Here is a 19,765-nt window from a genome sequence, read left to right as displayed (position 1 = left end):
CCGGTGCCGCCCCGGCGATGTTTCTGCGGGCTGAACACCCGCGCTTGGCTCCTACGCCTGTGCCTGTGTCGGTGCGGGTGCTGGGCTGAGCTGGGAGAGGAGCGGTCTGGAGGACGTCGGAGCCCCTGATCGGTGCCCGTTCCCTCTGCCGGAACCCGGCTTGACCCGGGTGAGCGGCTGCGGGTTCTCCCGGGTGCCCCTTGAGGATCCCAGAAGCGAGCGGTGAAAGCCCAGCGCCCCTAAGGACGCATCCAGGCGCCCCTGCATGTCGCCCCGCAAACGGGCAGGGTTCTGTTGGGCTGAGGGGAAGGAAGGAGCGAGGTTTCTGGTTACCTGCAGGACTCCAACCAGCCTTCCCCCCCCTCCCGTTTCTGGGCTGCTCGCTGTGCCCCGCCGCACAGCTCCACACCAGGGAGCGCTTGCAGGACGTTCAAACCCGCTCCCCGACCTTGCACCCTGAATACCGGTCAGAACGCCAGTCAGAAATGAGTGTTACTGAGCTCTGCAGGAACGGCACCGTGTGGAAATGCCTCCGCCAATGCAGCCCTGCAGCCTTCTGTGCTCTGGCCGGCTCTGCCGTCACCAGGACACCTCCGCCGCCTCTGTGCAACCCCCAGACGTGCTGCACATGCCTGACAGTCAGCTTCCAGTGCCTTACAGGCTGAGCGATGCCAAAATAATCTCTTCTTTTCCCCCCCTTTCCTTATCCTTTCTCCCATGACTGGTTTAGCAGATCCCCAGCTAGTGCTGTGCACAAGGCACCGTGGAAAGATCTGGATGTGTCAGGGTGGGTGGCAGCCCAGGTGAACTAAGTGAGGCTGTGACAGCGCTGGCTACTGAACAGTGGCTTTACTGTTATTGACTACTCTTGCCAGAGCCACATGGAAAGGATCTCCACAACCTGGGGAACAACCCCAGGTACTGGTATGGGCTGGGGACTGGCCTGTTGGAGAGCAGCGTAGATGAGAGGGACCTTGGGGTCCTGGGGGACAGCAGGATGACCATGTGCCAGCAATGTGCCCTCGTGGCTATGAAGGCCAGCGGCATCCTGGGGTTGTATTAGGAGGAGTGTGGTTAGTAAATCTTCTCCCCCTCTACTCTGCCCTGGTGAGATTGCATGTGGAATATTTGTCTGGTTCTGGGCTCCTCAGACCAAGAAGGACATAGAACTGCTTGAAAGAGTCCAGCGCAGGACCACCAAGATGATGGAGTGGAACACCTTCCTTATGAGGAAAGGCCGTATAAGGACAGGAGACTGAGGGGTGACCTCATTAATGTTTATAAATATGTAAAGGGTGAGAGTCAGGAGGATGGAGCCAGGCTCTTCTCAGTGATGGACAGTGATAGGACAAGGGGCCACAGGTGCAAGCTGGAGCATAGGAGGTTCCATGTGAATATAAGGAGGAATTTTTTCACTGTGAGGGTGACTGAGCACTGGGACAGGCTGCCCAGAGGGGTTGTGGAGTCTCCTTCTCTGGAGACATTCAAACCCACCTGGATGTGTTCCTGTGTGATTTAGTCTGGGTGATCCTGCTCTGACAGGGGGGTTGGACTAGATGATCTTTTGAGGTCCCTTCCAACCCCTAATGTTCTGTGATTCTGTTCTGTTCTGTGATCTTCCGCCTGAGCAGACCCAGCTGCTGTGGTTGAGAGACCCACGGGGCCCTCATAGAAGGAAGCTCCCAGCCAGGCCCTGGTGTGGTCACCAAGGTGGTGGCCACTGGGTCTCACAAGGGCAAGCCCATTGCAGCAGTGAAAATGTGCACAAGTGGTAGCCATTGCCATAAGTCAGGGTTTCTTCTGCCATGCTGTCATGACCAGCTGTGGCCTAAGGCAGCAATGGCAGGAGCCGTGGCTGGGTTTGGCTACCACTAATCTCAGGATGGAATAAATCTGAAGCAAAGAACAAGCTGCCCTAGCCCTACTGCCGTTACAACTACAGTGACATATGGAGGACAACAAGCACATCCCTGGCAGGCTTAGCGCAAGCAGCAAAGAGGCGAGTGACTCTCCCTGCTCTGAGGGGGTTCCCCCAGCAGACCCCGCCACTAGCTCCTGGTGGCAGCCAGGAAGGAGCTGAGCCTTGGGCAATCACTGTCATCCACCAGCACCTCCCTTCACCTGGCGTCTCCTAGGGTCTCGTCCACTGAGTGGAGCAGCAAGGGCAGTCTGAGCCCCAGCGTACCTGGCTGCATGCTGCTGTTTCTTCCTGGCACACAAAAAGTGCCTCGGGCCAGCAGCCCTCCCCTTGATCCCCCCTTCACAGTGGGAGATGACACCTGGGGGACCACCAGCCCCTATCAGGAGAATTATCTGCACTCCATGCGGGGCTGGGACTGTGGGGTTTGGGTTTTGTCCCCTTGTAGCCGTTGCGGCAGTGACGTGCCTGCCCTCACAGCGCTGCGCTCAGCACAAGGCGGAGAGCCAGGCCATCTGCGCACGGGCAGGCCAGAAAAAAATACTCTTCCAGCAGGCATCCAGTGCCAGCCTGGCACGGCCCAAATAAAAGGTCTGCAGATGCTGCTCAGGCAGGATTAGGCCTCCAATGTGCTAAGTCTCGGCTCTCAGCAAGCCTAATTGCTGCTGCAATAAGCCCTGGCCAGGCCTTCCCTGAACCGTGATCCCCTCCCCATTTTTTTGCTGTAAAGCTTGTATTTGCAATGCATATGCTCCCCCCCATCCCCCCCCCCCTCGCTCCCCCCTCCCCAGCCCAGCAGAGCCTGGCAGAGCAGAGGAGGGGAAAGGCAGGGAATCTGCAGATGCCACTTTTATTGCTCCGCTCTTCCCAGCCAGCGTCCCACCGCTTGCCCTGGGCCCAGCGCCGCCTGTGCAAGGAGCCAGGCCCGGCAGCAGAGGTGGGGACAGGTGACAGCGTCCTTACATGGCCAAACACCCCCTGAGCTGTATTAGGAAACTTTCCAAATTGGAATTACTCAGATTTTAATAAAACCTTTTGATAATTTTCTGTTATGTTTTGGCCAGCAGATGAAACTGGAGGTGTTCCAGGAGAGCTGTCGCGGCATGTGCATGGGCCAGTTCCAGTGCAGCTGGGAGATGAGGACCTGCCACAGCCTGGAGTCGGGCTTTTGGGTGCTGCGGTGCCCTTGCACCTCGCTGGGGGTGCCTGTGTGGTTAGGACCACCCAGCTGCTCTGTGTGCCTCCCCGTGAGGCAGATGCTCTCCCAGCAGTACCTCCCACTGTGCATTCACCTAGCTTGAGTGAGCAGCTGCCTCTGGTCACCAACCACAAGAGGTGTGGGGACACAGGGCTCAACTCTGCACCCTCCAAAGCAGCATGATCAGTAGGAGGAGGAGAGCACTGCACAGAGATTTGAGAGGCTGCTGCCAGGTGTTTCAGTGAAGAACCTCACACTTGAGCTGTATGGAGAAGGATTTCTCAACAGCCCTTGGGAGAATGGAGCAACTTTCTTCCTGTGACTTCCCTCAGCAGCTGGCTGAGTGCTCCATTTTGGACCATCTCCCAACCCATCAGCCATGCCTTGGCTCCTTAACTGCACAAACCACTCACCTTCTGGCATGTGGAGGTCACTGGATGAAACCTCAGTTCTGGGGAGACACACGAGAGCTTTGTGTTGCCCCTTTGGAACAGCTGCACTGGCTCAGCAGACATCTCCAGCCCAGGTTCAGCACACGTGTATGGACGATCTGCTCAAAGGTAGCAGCTACCACCAGATGGGCCCAAATAAGGAACAAATTGTGATGCAGAGCATGAAAACCAAAGATACACCACAATTTTATTTATGGATGTGTAATAAATAAATGGTGGACAAAACAGGAAGAGCCACATTCAAAAATCCAGATCACTAAAGTGCTTTTAGACATAAATATAGGAGGACCAAGAAACAGCTCCGACACACACACTTTTTACAGACAATTACAAAGTATCTTCTTATGTCAACTCACAAAATGGTTTAATTGCTCTGGGGTACTATGGCTTGGTTTTCAGAAAGGTCTGTTCTGTTATGCATAGTGTGGCAGGTAACATTCAAGAGCGTACAAAATCATTGCATAAACAAAAAAATGTCTTTACCCCCTTCTCCCAAATGTGAGTTAAGGAAGCTACACAGTGTAAATCCAGTGATAAGGCTGCATTGGCAGGCCAGATCCTCAGGAGGTATAAACTGGTGCATCTGTCAGGTTACACCAGCTTGAGGATGAACCCCACCGTGTTTAAAAACCCTGCTGCTGCTCTTTGAGGTGGAAGAATTGTGTGTTCAAAGCAGAGGGACTTGCCACATGGGCGCCGGGCAGGGGTGGAAGTGCTCAGAGAAGGCGTCTGTAAACTCCCTGCACCGGCTTTGCGCCGGCGTATTTTGAAAAGGGAGCAAGTCCCTTTGCACTGCTCTTCTTTGTGCTCTGGGCTGGCTGGGGAAGCGTTCACAGCCCCAGAGGGGAAGGGGAAGGATGGCTCTTCCCCAGCAACAGTCCATGCTGACCGCAATGTGGTCTCATTTTCGTGCTGCTTGTGATCCCACTGGGATACCACTCCCTCCCTCCACCCTGGTTCTGCTGAGAAGTGAACACCCTAAAAGGGAGGGGACAAGGGGATGTGTGTGCCCAGTTTTAAAATGCCCTGAATTCAGATAAAAGTTCAATTCTTTAAGAAAAAAATAATATATATATCTCTCAATAAATATTATCTCGCCAGGAAGCTGGTGAGGTCTGGTCTCTTCTGGGGCAACCCAAACTCAGTGGTCCCTGTCTTTCTGCTCCGCAGGGGGATCCCCATTGATGCACTGCCTCAGTACGCCCCTCTTCTCGTGCTTTGCTGTCCTGGAGAGGTCGATGGCTGTGTCCTCCGAATCTTTTGCTGGGCCAATTTTGTCAGAGCCCCTCTGGGAACTGGCCTGCTTCCCTTTGAGTTCCTCCTCCTCCTGCTCTGCTCGCCAGCCATCTGCCATCTTCTCTTGGCTCTCCGCCTTCCTGCTCACCTCCATGGACTTCTTGTGCATGCCTTGCAGAGGGGAGAGAGCAAAGCCAAGGGCACTGGCTGCTTATTTCTGCCCAGGACTGCTAAGCATCACCTCCCGCCATCCTGCTGCTTCCTTCAGATTTCACTTGTGTCCTGAGGGCTAACCCTGGAGGGGAGTGCTATGACGTCCTGGGAATTCAAGTGCCACCTCAGTGTAGGACAGTGTATGAGCAGAAGGTAGCTCTGAGGCAGCGTCAACATTGTCAGCTCTGGGGGGAGGGTGATAACTTCCTAGATGCCCTGCAACTCCCATGTTGACTGCTAGCACTAGGGAGCGGTACCTAACCAAGGACAGGCGCTTGTCTGACAGGGCAGTAAGAGGTTTTCCTTTTCTCAGCAGTTCTTTGCCAGGAGCTCAGCAGCCTGTGTACAGCTCATGGCCGAGGCCCCATCCTTTCCTGGGAAGAGGTGAGGACAGCCATCTGCAGCTGTGCCCCAACGCCTCCAGCCCCAAGCTCCCACTTACCCAGCAGCCATGGGGCGCAGGATCCCACCAGCCCGCTCTTGGCGGAGTTGATGATGGACTCGGGCAGAGGGATGGAGTGCCTCACCATGGCTCCATAGAGACCGTACTCAGCCATCACGCTGCTCCGGCCCCAGCACTTCTCCCGCTTCCGCCACTTGGCTCTTCGGTTCTGAAACCAAACCTTCAGGGGTAACAGCCAGGAGAGCACAGAGGGGTGGGATTGGGGAGGAGACGGCCCCCGTGGCCAATCGTACAGGACCCATGGAGCACAGGGGAGCGTGCATCCAGGGCAGAGGGGCAGCCGCGGGGGTGCATGGAGGGGTTTGGGTGTGTCAGCGCAGGGTGCAGGCGCGCAGGTGGCGGTGGGAGGGCAGCCAGGGCAGTGTGTGGGGAGGGGGTTGAGGGAGGGCACACACGTGGGTGTCAGTGAGAGAGGGGAAGATGGGGAGGGAGAGGGAGCATACGTTACATGAGGCTGATCGTGACACAGGAGGGTGATCCCAGCCAAAGTCACCCTACACTCTGCCTGCCCACAGGGCCCCTCTGATGCCTCCACACTGAGCAACGACCTCCCCAGAAAAAGGGGTCCATAATGCAGCGACCGATGATGACAGAGGGTGCTCAGGTCCCTCTTCCCACCCTCATCCTGCATTCAAAGGCTCAAGGGGTGTAGATACAACCTGGCTGCTGCCCAGACCACTACCCTATCCTTAAGCCATGAGCTGCTCCACAGCGAGGCAGGATCAGGCCCTACAGTACCAGGTATCCCTCAAAGGGACAAGCTAGTGAGCAAGCCTGGCCCAGGAGCTCCCTGAACTGCCCTCAGCTCCTGCCCGAGTTGGGTCTGCAGAGGACAGAGCTGAGCTGACAGCAGTGCAAAATTCTCCGGGCCAGCTCAGTCCCCTGGTTCTGCATTTCCATTTGAAGCCTGTTAGGTGCTCGGGCCCAAGCGCTCTGCAGTGTTTCAGTGCCACCAGGTCCCCACCACCTGCAGCATCTCAGTGCCATCACCAGGTCCTCACCACCTGCACTCACCGCCCATAAAGCAGAAGAGAGCCAGGCACCAGCAGCCCACAGACTCCATGGAAGAGAGGACCGTCGCAGCCACCTACCTGTATCCTGTCCTCCGGCAGCTCCGTCTTCACAGCCAGCATCTCCCGAGCATAGACGTCGGGGTAGTGAGCTTCGTTGAAAGCCTTCTCCAGCTCCTCCAGCTGATGAGCTGTGAACACCGTCCTGCCGAGAGGAAAGAGCATCCTGTGACACCGTCCAGACCCTGACGGCAAGCAGCGGGGCTGGCAGCCCCCTCCCCACCCCAGCTGCAGCCTTTCTCTTCCTTTGCTCCTTTGGGGACACCACTGCCCCAGCCTGGGGACCAGAGGGACAGCGGGAGGCTGGTGGCAGCGATGAGGAGGTGAGAACAGGAACAGCCCCGCTCTCGGCTCTACCTGTGCCGGCGCTTCTTCCTCTTGATCTGGGAGGTGGGCATCTTCAGGTCGCTGGCGTCCCCAGACAGACTGTCCTCATCTGGCAGCAGCAAGCGGGAGGGGAAGAGTCACGTTCCCGTCGGGAGCAGGGGGACCAAACCCCGCTCCCAAAACGCGGCTCCAGTTGCCCGCGGGGAGCGGGCCCGGGGCAGGGGTCCCCTCCCACAGCAACGAGCCGGCATCAGGTCGCGCCCGAGCCCGCAGCACCGCGCCGGTGACGCCAGCCCGGGACCGGGGGTGGGGTCGGAGCCCACCCTTGCCAGGAGGAGAGGGGTGTCGGAGGGGCGGCAGCCCGGCGGGACCGGGAGCGCGGGGCCGATCCCGGGCAGGCGGGAGGATGCTCGCCGCCGCCTCCGCGTGTTCCCGGGGACGCAGGTGCGAGGCAGCCCCGGCAGCGGCTCCGGGGGGGGGGGGGGGGATCCCCGCGCGCGGGTGAGCGGCACCCCTCCTCCCCCGGCCCCGCTCACCGGAGATGTTCTCCTTGTGGCGGCGGGCGGCGGGCGGCGGCCCGGCGGGCGGGCGGGGGCCGCGGGCGGGCAGCAGCGGCAGCGGGGCGGGCAGCAGGCACGGGGCGCCCGGCCCCCCCAGGCCGCACAGCAGCCCCAGCCCCAGCCCCAGCGCCCCGCCGCCCTCGTAGCTACCGGCGGCCGCGGCGGGGGGCGGCCCGGGGGGCGGCTGCAGCTCGGCCTCTAGCCCCAGCAGGTCGGTGATGGCGAAGCCCTTGGCCCGCAGCCCCGCGCCGCCCGGCCGTGCCGCCGCCCCGGGTGCCACCGGTACGGGCACCGCCACCGGCCCCGCCGCAGCGCGTCCCCCCGACGGCTCCGCCCGGCCCGGCATCGCCGCCGCCTGGCCCGGCCCGGAGCGGGCACCGTCGCCCGCCGGCCTTTTTATCGTCCCGCCGCCGGCCCCGGCTCCAATCACACCCCAGGCCGGCGGGGGGGCGCTCCCAATCCCCGGATTAACGGCCCCTGGCCCCCCTCCGCCGCACCGGCCCCGCGCCCCTCCCCCGGCCCCCCCTCTCCGGCCCCCGCCATGGTCCCCCTCCGCCGCTGCTGTCCCTCCCTCCGCTCCCTTCGTCCACCGCCCGTCGGTCCTCCCCGTTCGCTCGCCGGGCCCCCGCGGTCCCCATCAGCCGCTTTCCCCACGACCCCCCTCAGTCCCCCACCGCGGGGGGAGGGGAGGGCAGTTCCCAGCCACACAGATCCCCCACAAATCCCACTCACATCCCTGTGGCTTCCCTGGGGGCTTCTCCCAGGAGCCCCCAGCTACGTCCACATGTCTTCTCTTCCAAGGCTCTGCAGTGCTCTGCCCAGGTCCCCTCCCCAGGACCCCCATCCCATCCTGTGGTCCTGCAGCCCCACATCACACATGAGGTGTCCCACCGGGCCGCTGTCCCTTCCCTTGGGGACTGGGACGGCCAGGAGCTGTGGGGCAGGACCCTGCCTGACCCCAGGTGTCCTGCCACGGGGGCCATGGCCACCTCGAGGAGCCTGGACTCCACGCTCCCTTTTGCTCCCAGATTCTTGCACCTGGGCTGCAATTTTTTCCCCCCTTCCCTTCATCTGTTGATGGAAACGATTTACAACCGGCTTACACGGGCCGCCTGATCTGGGCCTTCGCTGGACGGTCAGATTAACCGAGGGTCCTTCTGATAAAGATAATTACAAGGGGACTCCGCATTAACTTTGCATTATTAAAGAAAGACCCAAATCTCCCCTCGCAAGCTGTTCCCAGGATTAGCAGAACAATAACTTTCATTTAGGATAATTGCCGTGGCCGGCGCTGGGGGGTTGGGGGGGGGGGGGGATGGACACAACTGACCCTCTGCGACATCACTCTTCGCACCAAGAAAGGCAAACGGGTGTGAGAGGAGTGAAGGGGGGGTTTGGGGGGGAGTTGGGGGGGGGGGGGGGGGATGGGACAGTTGTGTCACACTCCCAAAGCCAGCAAGAAATTGGGGGTCTCCATGTACTTGGGATGCAGGGATGCTGAGGGCATCCCCATCCAGGGCTGCTGCCAGCCCAGGGACTGGACACCCCAGGGTTCCCTTGGGCACCTTCGCTTCTCCAGAGTGGTTTTGCCTCAGTTTTGCTGGAATCGGAGACTTTCACTGCTAGGCAGGGAGGATCTGCCACAGTAATTAGAAGCCATAATCCGACCGCCACCCACAACAAATTTCCTGTCCGAGCAGATATTAGTGGATAAAACCCTAATTTTTGACGTTGTCCCAGAATCAGCTTGATTTCAGCAGTTTACGTTCAGGCTGAGCTGTTGGGAGAGATGATGAAGCCTTAAATATGCATATGGCCTAGGCATTTGGAAAGTTTGGGGATAAAGCGCGTATAATTGCTCCTAATCAGTTTATGAAACATAAAAGCTCAAACCCAAGAGAAAGCCGATAGATGCAGAAATGGAAATAGCGATTAAATCTCCCCGCGCTGGCGGGGTGGCCTGGATACCACGCTGCTGCCCCGGGGCGGGGGGCGGCCGCGGGGTGGTTCCCTGGGGGTCGGGGGATGCGCCTGCTCCTGGGATGAAGCTGCGGGACAGGGTGGGGGGACACGTCTGCTGCCACCACCGGCTCCTGGGGCTGTGGTGAAGAGGGGCATCTCCACCGGTCCTTTGGACAATAAATCAGTTAAAGGATATCTTGATATATGCTCATCAGATAGGATTAGCTGGGATTAGACTAATCAGTAAATGTTTCTCTGCTCATTATTTTCCAGGGAAGATTTTCAGCTGATTCTCCGACGCCGAAAGATTATTAATCGCTTAAAGAGCAGAACATCAAACATCGCCCCTTGCTCTAATTTCCCTGGGGTTCCCCCCCTCCCCCCTTCCTGTGGGCAGGGCGCCTGCGCCAGCCAGCCCAGCAGTCCCGGGGTGCCCCAGCACCCGGCCCCTCCATGAGGGCTCCGGCCAGAGCGGACGGAGGCCGCAGCACCCCGGCCCCAGCGCAGACCCATGTCTCAGGGGTGGGTGCTGCCTGCGGCCGATGCTGGAGCACCTCCGTCCCCTGCGCTCTGCTCCCTGCTGCACTTTGCAGGACTGGAGGTGCAGCAAGGTGGGGCAGTCCCCAAGGTGTCCCCTCCTACCCGTGGCTGCTCCAGTGCCAGGTCAGGCACCCACTGTGCACCGCAGCACCCTATGGGATGGCACCCTGAGGGCACATAGGATGGGACAGGTGCCTGGGGCTGGTCCCTTCAGACACCAGGGTCAAGCCTTGGAAGTCCTTGGGGGATTATAGATACCTATGGTATTTTGGCAGACCCTCCTCAGCCGGTGATGACTTCCAACTTTTGGGAGCCCTATCTCTGCAGGGATGTGAACCTTGGGGAAACCCCAGAGGGATGAGCACTTGCCTTGGAACCACCTGCTGTAGCGATGAGGAGGGGGTAGCAAGGAGAAGGTATTGAAGGGCCTGGTTTAGAGGATTAGTAATGGGATAAGACAGCTTTCACCTCCCTGGTTTAGATATGAATCAGGTCAATAATAAAGGACCATCTGACAGTTTCAGGCAGCTTGGGGTGGAAGAGGCTCCCGTGCTCCAGGCTGGACAGAGAACTCCTCTCTGAAAGCCTGGGTCCTGCCACACACCCACCCGTGGGACCTGCAGCGGCGCTCACAGCCGGGTGCTCCCCGCCGGCACCTGCATCAGCTGCGCTGCGAGAGTGTGGTTGGAGCCTGCTCCTCAGGGCCAGGTGCCTTCGGGCGTCTGCTCTGCATGGCAAGCTCAGCCACCTGGCTGGTGGCCATGGTGGGCCCCTCATGTGGATGTAAGGCAGCCCAGGAGTGGAGCACGGTGGGGTGAGCGGCCAGCCAAGGGCAGCATGGGTAGTTTGGCAAGGGTGGGAGTCTGGGGGGAAGGTTCCTGCCTCAGTAAACAAGGGCAGAAAAGGGCTTTTCTTCCACCTCCTCTGTGCCCTGCTGGGAGCGCGGGGAAGTGGTGGCTGTTGTGAAAATGTTGCCTCTGAAACACAGGTGAAAAGGAGCCGAGAAACAGCCCATCGCAAGGGCGAAGGCAGCAAAGAGGGGGTGTCACAGTGAGGTACATCCATGTTTTGCAAGGCTAAATCCCTACCTCTGAGGTACAGGTGGGCTTCCTCCTTGTGATGCGGGTGATGGGACTTTTCCCAGGCTGCAGCCAGAGCTGAGTGGTGGGTCTGTGCGGGCTTCTGGCCGGTTGGGAGTAGATATGTGTTATGGTCAAATAGCCTCCATTTTTGGGTGATGAATCTGGAGAGGCAGGCAGCATGGCTGGGTTAAAGGAGTGGAGAAACCTCTGCTCCCAGCTCTTCCAGGCTGTGGAACATGCTTCGTTTCTAGCTCACATTTACAAGGCTGAAGCAAAGGTTTCCAGCGCGAGCGCAGCTGCAGCTGGCCACGCACACCACCTGCTTGGTGCTGTAGCATCGCCAGCTGAGCTTACCACAAGTGCATCAGCAGCCCTCATTTGGCACCAGGGTCGGGGGGGGGAGGAGGGTGGGAGGATGTGGGTGTCCCTTTCCATGTCCCACTCTGCATGCCTTAGGGACATCCTTACTAATTCCTCTGCACAGATTTCTGTCTTAAGGCATTTGCCTTTGATTAAAACCAGAAGAGCAGTCACGGTTTAAGTGGAGTTTAAGAGGAAACCATGTGCTGATGCACAGGGCTCTCACATCTGGAGTGTCGCAGATTTAATCAAACTGCTGGGAAGTGCCGCACGCAGACAGCTGTCACAGCAGCCTGGAGCCCATCCCCTAATTAATTCCTAGCCAAACACAGGGCAAACAAATGACCATCAAGGTGCTGCACCTACAGCTGCGACTGGAGGCATGACTGGCAGTTGCTGAGCAAGTGAAGATCATCCCACGTGTCTCCAGGAGCTATAAGTGATGCAGCCCATGGAAAGCCCTCTTCCCTGCTCCTAGGGATGAGACCTGGGACATGTCCCAGAGGTGATACACAGGGACACGAGGGACAGGGGAAAACCCCTCCTGTCCCACAGGGCGTGTGAGCTGGGACACATCCCTCCTGGAGGATGCTCTGCCTGGCAGTACCAGGGCCTGGGACCTTGCACCTGCCGCAGGTCCTGGGCAAACTCTGGTCGCTTCTGCAGCCTTCTACAAAATCTGGGCAACAGCAAAGCAGGGCAGCTCCAGGCCCAGTTCTCCTTGGTGCTCATTCACAGCTCATTAAAGCTAATTGAGATGACTACAGGAGCTGGGTCCATGTTGGTGCTTGGAAGTCCTGGGCACACGGCACAGCTAGGCTGGGAATATCCAACTGTGAGGAGCCCCAAACTAGCCGATGGACTGTCCACTCCAATTAGCCCCACAAAGGAGCTATTATTCCTCCGCACTATGCCTGTCCGATTACTTTATCTTATTATTTTTTGATCATTCCTCCAAAATGTGCTAATTAAACAGGAATCATCAAGTCAATTAGAGAAACACTCATTAAAGCAGAAGAGAAAAGAAAATATCAGCAGAAGCAAAACGGCTGCGAGGCTCCCAAGCACACACAATGCCTGCCACATTCATTAAATCAGCATCTCCCAAAAGAGGGGGAGACATTGTCCCAATCCGGTACACGCCCTGGAAATGAAACTTCCCAAGAGATGGAGTCAGATTTCTTGGTTTTTTTTCAATGAAAAAACAGCATTTCCCCACCACCTCTCAGGTTTCTTTTACATTTGGGAGGGCGCAGAAGTTTTTGGTCCCATGAAGGTCTCGACCTAAGGACAATGAAAGCTTCTGGAAGATTTTTACTGACTTCAGTGGGTGTTGAACTGAACCTGTATTCTGGAAGATTGTCAGCCAGTTTCTTCATGCAGATGGTTGCCCTTCAATCAGATAACAGCATGATGTGAAAATAAGTTAAAATAAGTTAAAGCCCTGCAAAAACGGGGGAAGGGAAGGGAAGGGAAGGGAAGGGGAAGGGGAAGGGGAAGGGGAAGGGGAAGGGGAAGGGGAAGGGGAAGGGAAGGGAAGGGAAGGGAAGGGAAGGGAAGGGAAGGGAAGGGAAGGGAAGGGAAGGGAAGGGAAGGGAAGGGAAGGGAAGGGAAGGGAAGGGAAGGGAAGGGAAGGGAAGGGAAGGGAAGGGAAGGGAAGGGAAGGGAAGGGAAGGGAAGGGAAGGGAAGGGAAGGGAAGGGAAGGGAAGGGAAGGGAAGGGAAGGGAAGGGAAGGGAAGGGAAGGGGAAGGGGAAGGGGAAGGGGAAGGGGAGGGAAGGGGAAGGGGAAGGGGAAGGGGAAGGGGAGGGGGAAGGGGAGGGGGGGGGAGGGGAGGGGAGGGGAGGGGAGGGGAGGGGAAGGGGAAGGGGAAGGGGAAGGGGAAGGGAGGAAGGGAAGGGAAGGGAAGGGAAGGGAAGGGAAGGGAAGGGAAGGGAAGGGAAGGGAAGGGAAGGGAAGGGAAGGGAAGGGAAGGGAAGGGAAGGGAAGGGAAGGGAAGGGAAGGGAAGGGAAGGGGAAGGGAAGGGGAAGGGAAGGGGAAGGGAAGGGGAAGGGAAGGGGAAGGGAAGGGGAAGGGAAGGGGAAGGGAAGGGGAAGGGAAGGGGAAGGGAAGGGGAAGGGAAGGGGAAGGGAAGGGGAAGGGAAGGGGAAGGGAAGGGGAAGGGAAGGGGAAGGGAAGGGGAAGGGAAGGGGAAGGGAAGGGGAAGGGAAGGGGAAGGGAAGGGGAAGGGAAGGGGAAGGGAAGGGGAAGGGAAGGGGAAGGGAAGGGAAGGGAAGGGGAAGGGAAGGGGAAGGGAAGGGGAAGGGAAGGGGAAGGGAAGGGGAAGGGAAGGGGAAGGGAAGGGGAAGGGAAGGGGAAGGGAAGGGGAAGGGAAGGGGAAGGGAGGGGGAAGGGAAGGGGAAGGGAAGGGGAAGGGAAGGGGAAGGAAGGGAAGGGAAGGGAAGGGGAAGGGAAGGGGAAGGGAAGGGGAAGGGAAGGGGAAGGGAAGGGGAAGGGAAGGGGAAGGGAAGGGGAAGGGAAGGGGAAGGGAAGGGGAAGGGAAGGGGAAGGGAAGGGGAAGGGAAGGGGAAGGGAAGGGGAAGGGAAGGGGAAGGGAAGGGGAAGGGAAGGGAAGGGAAGGGGAAGGGAAGGGGAAGGGAAGGGGAAGGAGGAGGAGGGGAAGGGAAGGGGAAGGGAAGGGGAAGGGAAGGGGAAGGTGGAAGGGAAGGGAAGGGAAGGGAAAGGGAAGGGAAGGGAAGGGAAGGGAAGGGAAGGGAAGGGAAGGGAGGGGAAGGGAGGGGAAGGGAGGGGAAGGGGAAGGGGAGGGAAGGGAAGGGAAGGGAAGGGAAGGGAAGGGAAGGGAAGGGAAGGGAAGGGAAGGGAAGGGAAGGGAAGGGAAGGGAAGGGAAGGGAAGGGAAGGGAAGGGAAGGGAAGGGAAGGGAAGGGAAGGGAAGGGAAGGGAAGGGAAGGGAAGGGAAGGGAAGGGAAGGGAAGGGAAGGGAAGGGAAGGGAAGGGAAGGGAAGGGAAGGGAAGGGAAGGGAAGGGAAGGGAAGGAAGGGAAGGGAAGGGAAGGGAAGGGAAGGGAAGGGAAGGGAAGGGAAGGGAAGGGAAGGGAAGGGAAGGGAAGGGAGGGGAAGGGGAAGGGGAAGGGGAAGGGGAAGGGAAGGGAAGGGAAGGGAAGGGAAGGGAAGGGAAGGGAAGGGAAGGGAAGGGAAGGGAAGGGAAGGGAAGGGAAGGGAAGGGAAGGGAAGGGAGGGAAGGGAAGGGAAGGGAAGGGAAGGGAAGGGAAGGGAAGGGAAGGGAAGGGAAGGGAAGGGAAGGGAAGGGAAGGGGAAGGGGAAGGGGAAGGGGAAGGGGAAGGGGAAGGGGAAGGGGAAGGGGAAGGGGAAGGGGAAGGGGAAGGGGAAGGGGAAGGGGAAGGGGAAGGGGAAGGGGAAGGGGGAGGAAGGGAAGGCAAGGCAAGTGGGCAGGGGTAGATCTGGGAGCCAAATCTTGCTGGCATCTTATCCAGGTGCCACGGGCATTGCTGCTGCTCTAGCTCTCATCCTGGGTGGAACATCATAAAATACCCTCATCTGTGGCAGACTTGGCTGCTCCTCCAGTTACTTGAAGATTGATTTTTCCCTTCTTCATCTCTTTTCCACCTCACAGCCTTCTTTCCATCACAGACATCTTTTCCCACCCCCTAAACCACCCCTCTCTTTCTCTAAGTGCCTTCCCAGCGCTCCTTGTCACAACACCTGAACCTCTCTGCATTTTCTTCTCTCTGGTCCCTCCCGTGGCTTTCCCAGCTCCCAGCCCAGCAGCATGGTGAGCCCCCAAGGCAGCACCTTCACACCCACGTTCATACCCAGCGCCTTGCCAAGCAGAAGCCTCCCAGAACAAACGTGCCCCTTCCTTGTCTCCCTGCCCTACCCTGCAGCAAGCTGGAAGCAAGAGGCTGGCCACACAGATGCAGGGAAACCTGGGAAAACTTGAGACATTTCTGTATTTCTCATATACCTCTGCTGGGGGTAGAGAAAGGCAGACTTCACTTTATTCTGACCCCAAAGTGGTGGGAGAGTCCAGCTCAGCTCTGGGTGAAGGTGTTGCCCAGCCTTTGCGTTTCCAAACCAGTTCAGCCATGCCTAATTGTAGGCGCTATGCTATGAGACCTGACAGAATTACTTCTCCTTTAATTAATCTCCACGTTTGCTATCTGAGTGCGGTGCCATATGGTATTGATTTTTCAGCTCGGTATGACAGCACTTGCCATGAAAGAAGCTAACCTAATTAAAGCAGGGGACACCATGCACACAGGCAGCTACTCTCACTCTTCCCCTTTAATACGGCTCTCCAGATCAGCTCTCCCCAAACGCAAACAGGTGCCGAAACACGGCACCTCTACTCGGAGGTGAATTCAAAGGTTTTGGCTGTGCAAAGGGGTCCAGGTCCCTTTCTGAGCACCAGCCTGGACTTGCAACACAGCTCTGGGTTTGCAGTGACAGGCGACACCCTGGGCTTTCTGGCAGATGAGCAGAAGGGCCAGGAGATGTTGGGGCATGGCTTCCCAGGCATCTCTGTTTCTTTTAGGAGATAATTCATTAACGATCCTCACAGCCTTCCCCATTAAGGGTTGGACTCCCAAGAGACATAAACTAGGACCTAAAAGATCCTGAAGTGACTCACATATCACTGTCTCACAGACCCCACCTGGCATTATACAGCAAATGACCCTTTGCCAAAGCAACCTCGTCCCAAACAGACCACCTAAAGGACCTAAAGAACTAACAGAAAAATAGCATCAAATACATCCCCATGCACGGATCCCCTTTCCTGTGTGAGTTGAGACACATCTGCTGGGTCACCTCCCATTATTTGGTGCTACAAATACAGAGGTAAGAGGTAAGGTTCTCATAGCTTGCTTCACCTGTTTTACATGACCCTGCAGGAAAGTTCTTCATGCCCAACTGCCCCTCAGGCTCTGTGAGACATGATTTCTGTGCTCTGACACCTCATTCTGCAATGTTTGGATGCAGAAAGAGCAGCTTTCAGCACACACAGACTTCCTCCTGCCTGCCTCTCCTGTTGTAGCTCAGTCCTGCCCTCATCAACATCACATGTGAGCCATCTTCTCTTCTTTTCACCTCCTTCGTTGGCAGCACCTAGTTGTAAAATCTGTGAAACTTTCTTGTGGGGATTAATTTTACCTGTAATAAAGGACAGATGTTAGCACAGAGGATTTTCCAGATTTCCTATGAGGTCCTGAGCTTTGATTTGATGTAATTCCTCCAATATAGTCAAGGTGGATCTTGATGCCAAAAGTCCCTATTTTCCAAAAAAGACCAGACTGAATGTTGCCAACATTGAACAGTTACTTAATCACCTCAAATAAAAGCTTATATTGTTGGTATTGTCATGCTTTGGGAATAAAAAGGAGGAGTAAAAGGCTTAAGAGGAAGAAATAAACCTCTCCCTTGTGGGATCATTCTCTGCAGTCTTCCCTTTCGGCTTGAGGTGCTGCTGGATTAGATTCATTTTGCTCCTATTTGGAAACAGCAGCAAAGCTTCTTGTTCCCTTTTGCTTGGTACTGAGAAAAGTTCCTGTTTCACTGGGGGAGAGGTGCCTGCTTATGGGTCTCCTTCAGCATCCCCCCGCACACCTTCCTGTGCAGGTCCTGCAGTGCTCAGCCAGCCAAGGTGCCTCCCAGCCTGCAGGGACCAGAAGTGGTGGTGTGGTGGCAGAAACCCTCGGGGAATACCAGGGTATTCCGATGGCTGAGGGTGTCCTACCCCACATCACCTTCCTTTTGTTGGCCACAGCAGCACCGTAACTGTCTGGAGGACACACGAGCAGGTTACCTGTGTCTCCCCTCCGAGCTGGGAGCCTGCGGCCTGTCCTTCCCTCTCTTTTTAAGTGACCTCCCCGCTCTGTTTCTTTAGCTCAGGAGGGAAGAGGTAACAAAGAGCCCCGTGGCCCCGCGCAGCAGCTGAGTGTTCATTTATTTGGCAAAAGAGGCGCTGAGGGAAGCCCTGAGAGCGGCCGGCCTGAACTGCGGCTGGCGTGAGCTGCGCAGTGGGCCGCAGGGCCGCCATCCCCAAGGGCAACCTGAGAAAAGAGGCAATTAGCCAGCCCCTCACCAGCACAGCAGGAGCGGTTCAAGGGGAAAGAAAAGCCGAGCCCTGGTGGTAATGACATTTTTCCACATGGGTAGATGCATTGATCTGTGACAAACAATACTTGTGCCTCTGCCTGTGGTGCAGAGGAGGAGGGATGGGAGAGCTTCCCCATGCAAGATGCCAGAGGCAGAAGTTTTCTAGCTTCCCTGCAAGAAGCCGGGCGTAAGTGGAGGACAGGGCCCCAAGGATGTGCTTCCAGCCCCTGCTGAAAACACAGCCCAGGTCTTCCACCACCACCCAGGTTTCCCAAAGGATGCCACGAGCTCCTCCTTAAAGGCAAGTGCAATGCTGGCAAGCCTCTTGCATGATCCCATCCCGTGTCTGCAGAGAGCCCTGCAGAGCAGAAAAGCACCGTACGAGCTTGATAACAGAGCTGCCCTGGGGTAAAACACCTATTCGCTGAGGCTAAACCAGTGACAATGAAATTTGCTCCTGTCCCTGACACCCTCATGCATGTCTGAGAAGAAATATATAGGAGTGTATTATTAGTGTTGAGTGGACAAAGTGGTTTCAGAGAGCACAAGGCAAGGCATGCACCCTGCCTGAAGAGCTTAACTTCTAAGCCTTAATCAGAAGAATTAGGGCTTTACTTTGGCTCTAATTTAATCAGAATGAATAGTGGAGATGGTCATGCCATTTCATGGGCAGGGTGCTATCTGGCTGAGGCATTCCCTCCTGTCCTGTGTTCACTGGGCAGCACCCCTGGGCAACCAGGGTCTGAGCACCAGTGACAGGCACTGTCCCGATGGCCACAGCTCAGCTCTGAGTACCACGGGCAGGACATCTCTCTTGGGTCTGGGGGAGCTGCATGGGCTGGCTTTGCTCTCCCACTGGAGGCTTACAGGGTGAGCCCCTGTAGGGCTGTCTGAGGTCTCAGCTACCTGGAAACCTTGTGCATGCATCTGATGCTGCTCCAGCAGGTCTCCTGCATCTCTGCTCACTCAGCATTCTCCTTTGGGCTGGAGCCATCAGGAAACGGCCCCTGATGGTCGCTTTATTGCCAGCTGGACTGTAGCCTGAGACCTGGTTTAGCCTAGCTTCCAGCACCCATGCAGGCACGTGGCTGTGCCGTGGGCGTAGTGGGATTGGACCAGGTCTCCCAGCAGCAATAATGAGCATAAGGGAAAGAGATTTGTTCCCTTGGTGGCAGGTCTCTCCCACCCATGACACAGGATTGCAGACACCATGGCAGGCCAGGACCTGTGCATGGGGAAAGGACCTGGGGACAAAACCAGAGCAGGTATCACTTTTCCCCCCACCCTGACTCAGCACCTATCTCACCCATCATGTCATTGTGGGATCACTTCTCCTTCCTTTTTAACTGCGAAGTGGCATTTCAGGGTGTGACATTTCACCTGGAAAGCTCCATTTCAAGGCAAACAGCCCCAAACTGTGGCCGGGTAAGTAAATCACTTCATCCTTCTGATGTGAGACACAATGGTTGGAGGGCTTTGTCACTCACCTCTTTCCACCTTCTTTTTTTTTGACACTCTCTTCTGTTCACTTTTGCACAGGAGGAAGCAGACCCCACCACGAACCCCAGCTGCTGTGGGCATGGTGCAACACCATCACTCTCCTCCTTGGCCAGAGCAAATTCCCAACCATGGCAGCAGGCACATGCGCTGGATGTTACCCTCATCCCAGCACCTCTCACTCCTCCTTGCTGGCTTTCCAGCCCGCAGGAGTGGCTTGGATCTTCCTGGGCAAAATCTAATCAGGACTGTGTAAAAAAAACCAAACCCAAAACTGAGAGAAAACAGAGGGGGGAAGAAAAGCCCCGATCATATTTTTAAATAATACCAAAAAGCTGTAAGTATTTGGTCGGCCTGCTTGCTCTTACTGCCTGGGATCAGCCCGATTATTCAGGGATTCATTTTTATTTCTGAGTTTTATTTTTTCTCATTTAACAGCTGCACATTAATAAAAACTCCATTTATTGGAGGATTTGGCTGGGATTGCTATAATAAAATAGAAGGATTTGTGCTGGGCACTAAAAGAACTCTCTGCAAAAAGTAGTGTTTTTCCAGTGATTAGGAGCGCCGGAACATATTGTTTTGCTGTGCAGCCCCGTCACTGCCGAGGACGGTGACAGATGTCTTGTGTTAATGTTGAATGATTAAATGCCATTTCTGAAGCCACTCCCTAGCTGTGTAGCACCGTGCTGCTTCACCCACACAATCTGCCTTCAATCTGTTCCCTTTGCCGAGAGCATCCCGCCTTGCTGACTGTCAAGGAGCCACCATC

At 56.8% G+C, this 19,765-nt stretch overlaps 1 protein-coding gene across 1 annotated transcript; it reads right to left on the bottom strand.

Moving 5' to 3' along the window:
• Positions 1 to 4,709: 4,709 nt before the first annotated feature.
• Positions 4,710 to 7,783, bottom strand: VSX1 (visual system homeobox 1; the record flags this gene model as incomplete). The annotated part of the gene is made up of 5 exons (XM_084262122.1): positions 4,710 to 4,975; positions 5,460 to 5,640; positions 6,572 to 6,695; positions 6,908 to 6,986; positions 7,414 to 7,783. 5 exons carry the CDS (start codon positions 7,781 to 7,783, stop codon positions 4,710 to 4,712), a joined length of 1,020 nt encoding a protein of 339 aa, XP_084118248.1.
• Positions 7,784 to 19,765: the final 11,982 nt, after the last annotated feature.

This window comes from Gallinula chloropus (genome assembly GCF_964237585.1).
Source record: "Gallinula chloropus genome assembly, chromosome: 3".
NCBI lineage: Eukaryota > Metazoa > Chordata > Aves > Gruiformes > Rallidae > Gallinula > Gallinula chloropus.
The sequence above is the reverse complement of the archived record's forward strand: the minus strand, read 5'-3'. Positions and strand labels throughout refer to the sequence as shown.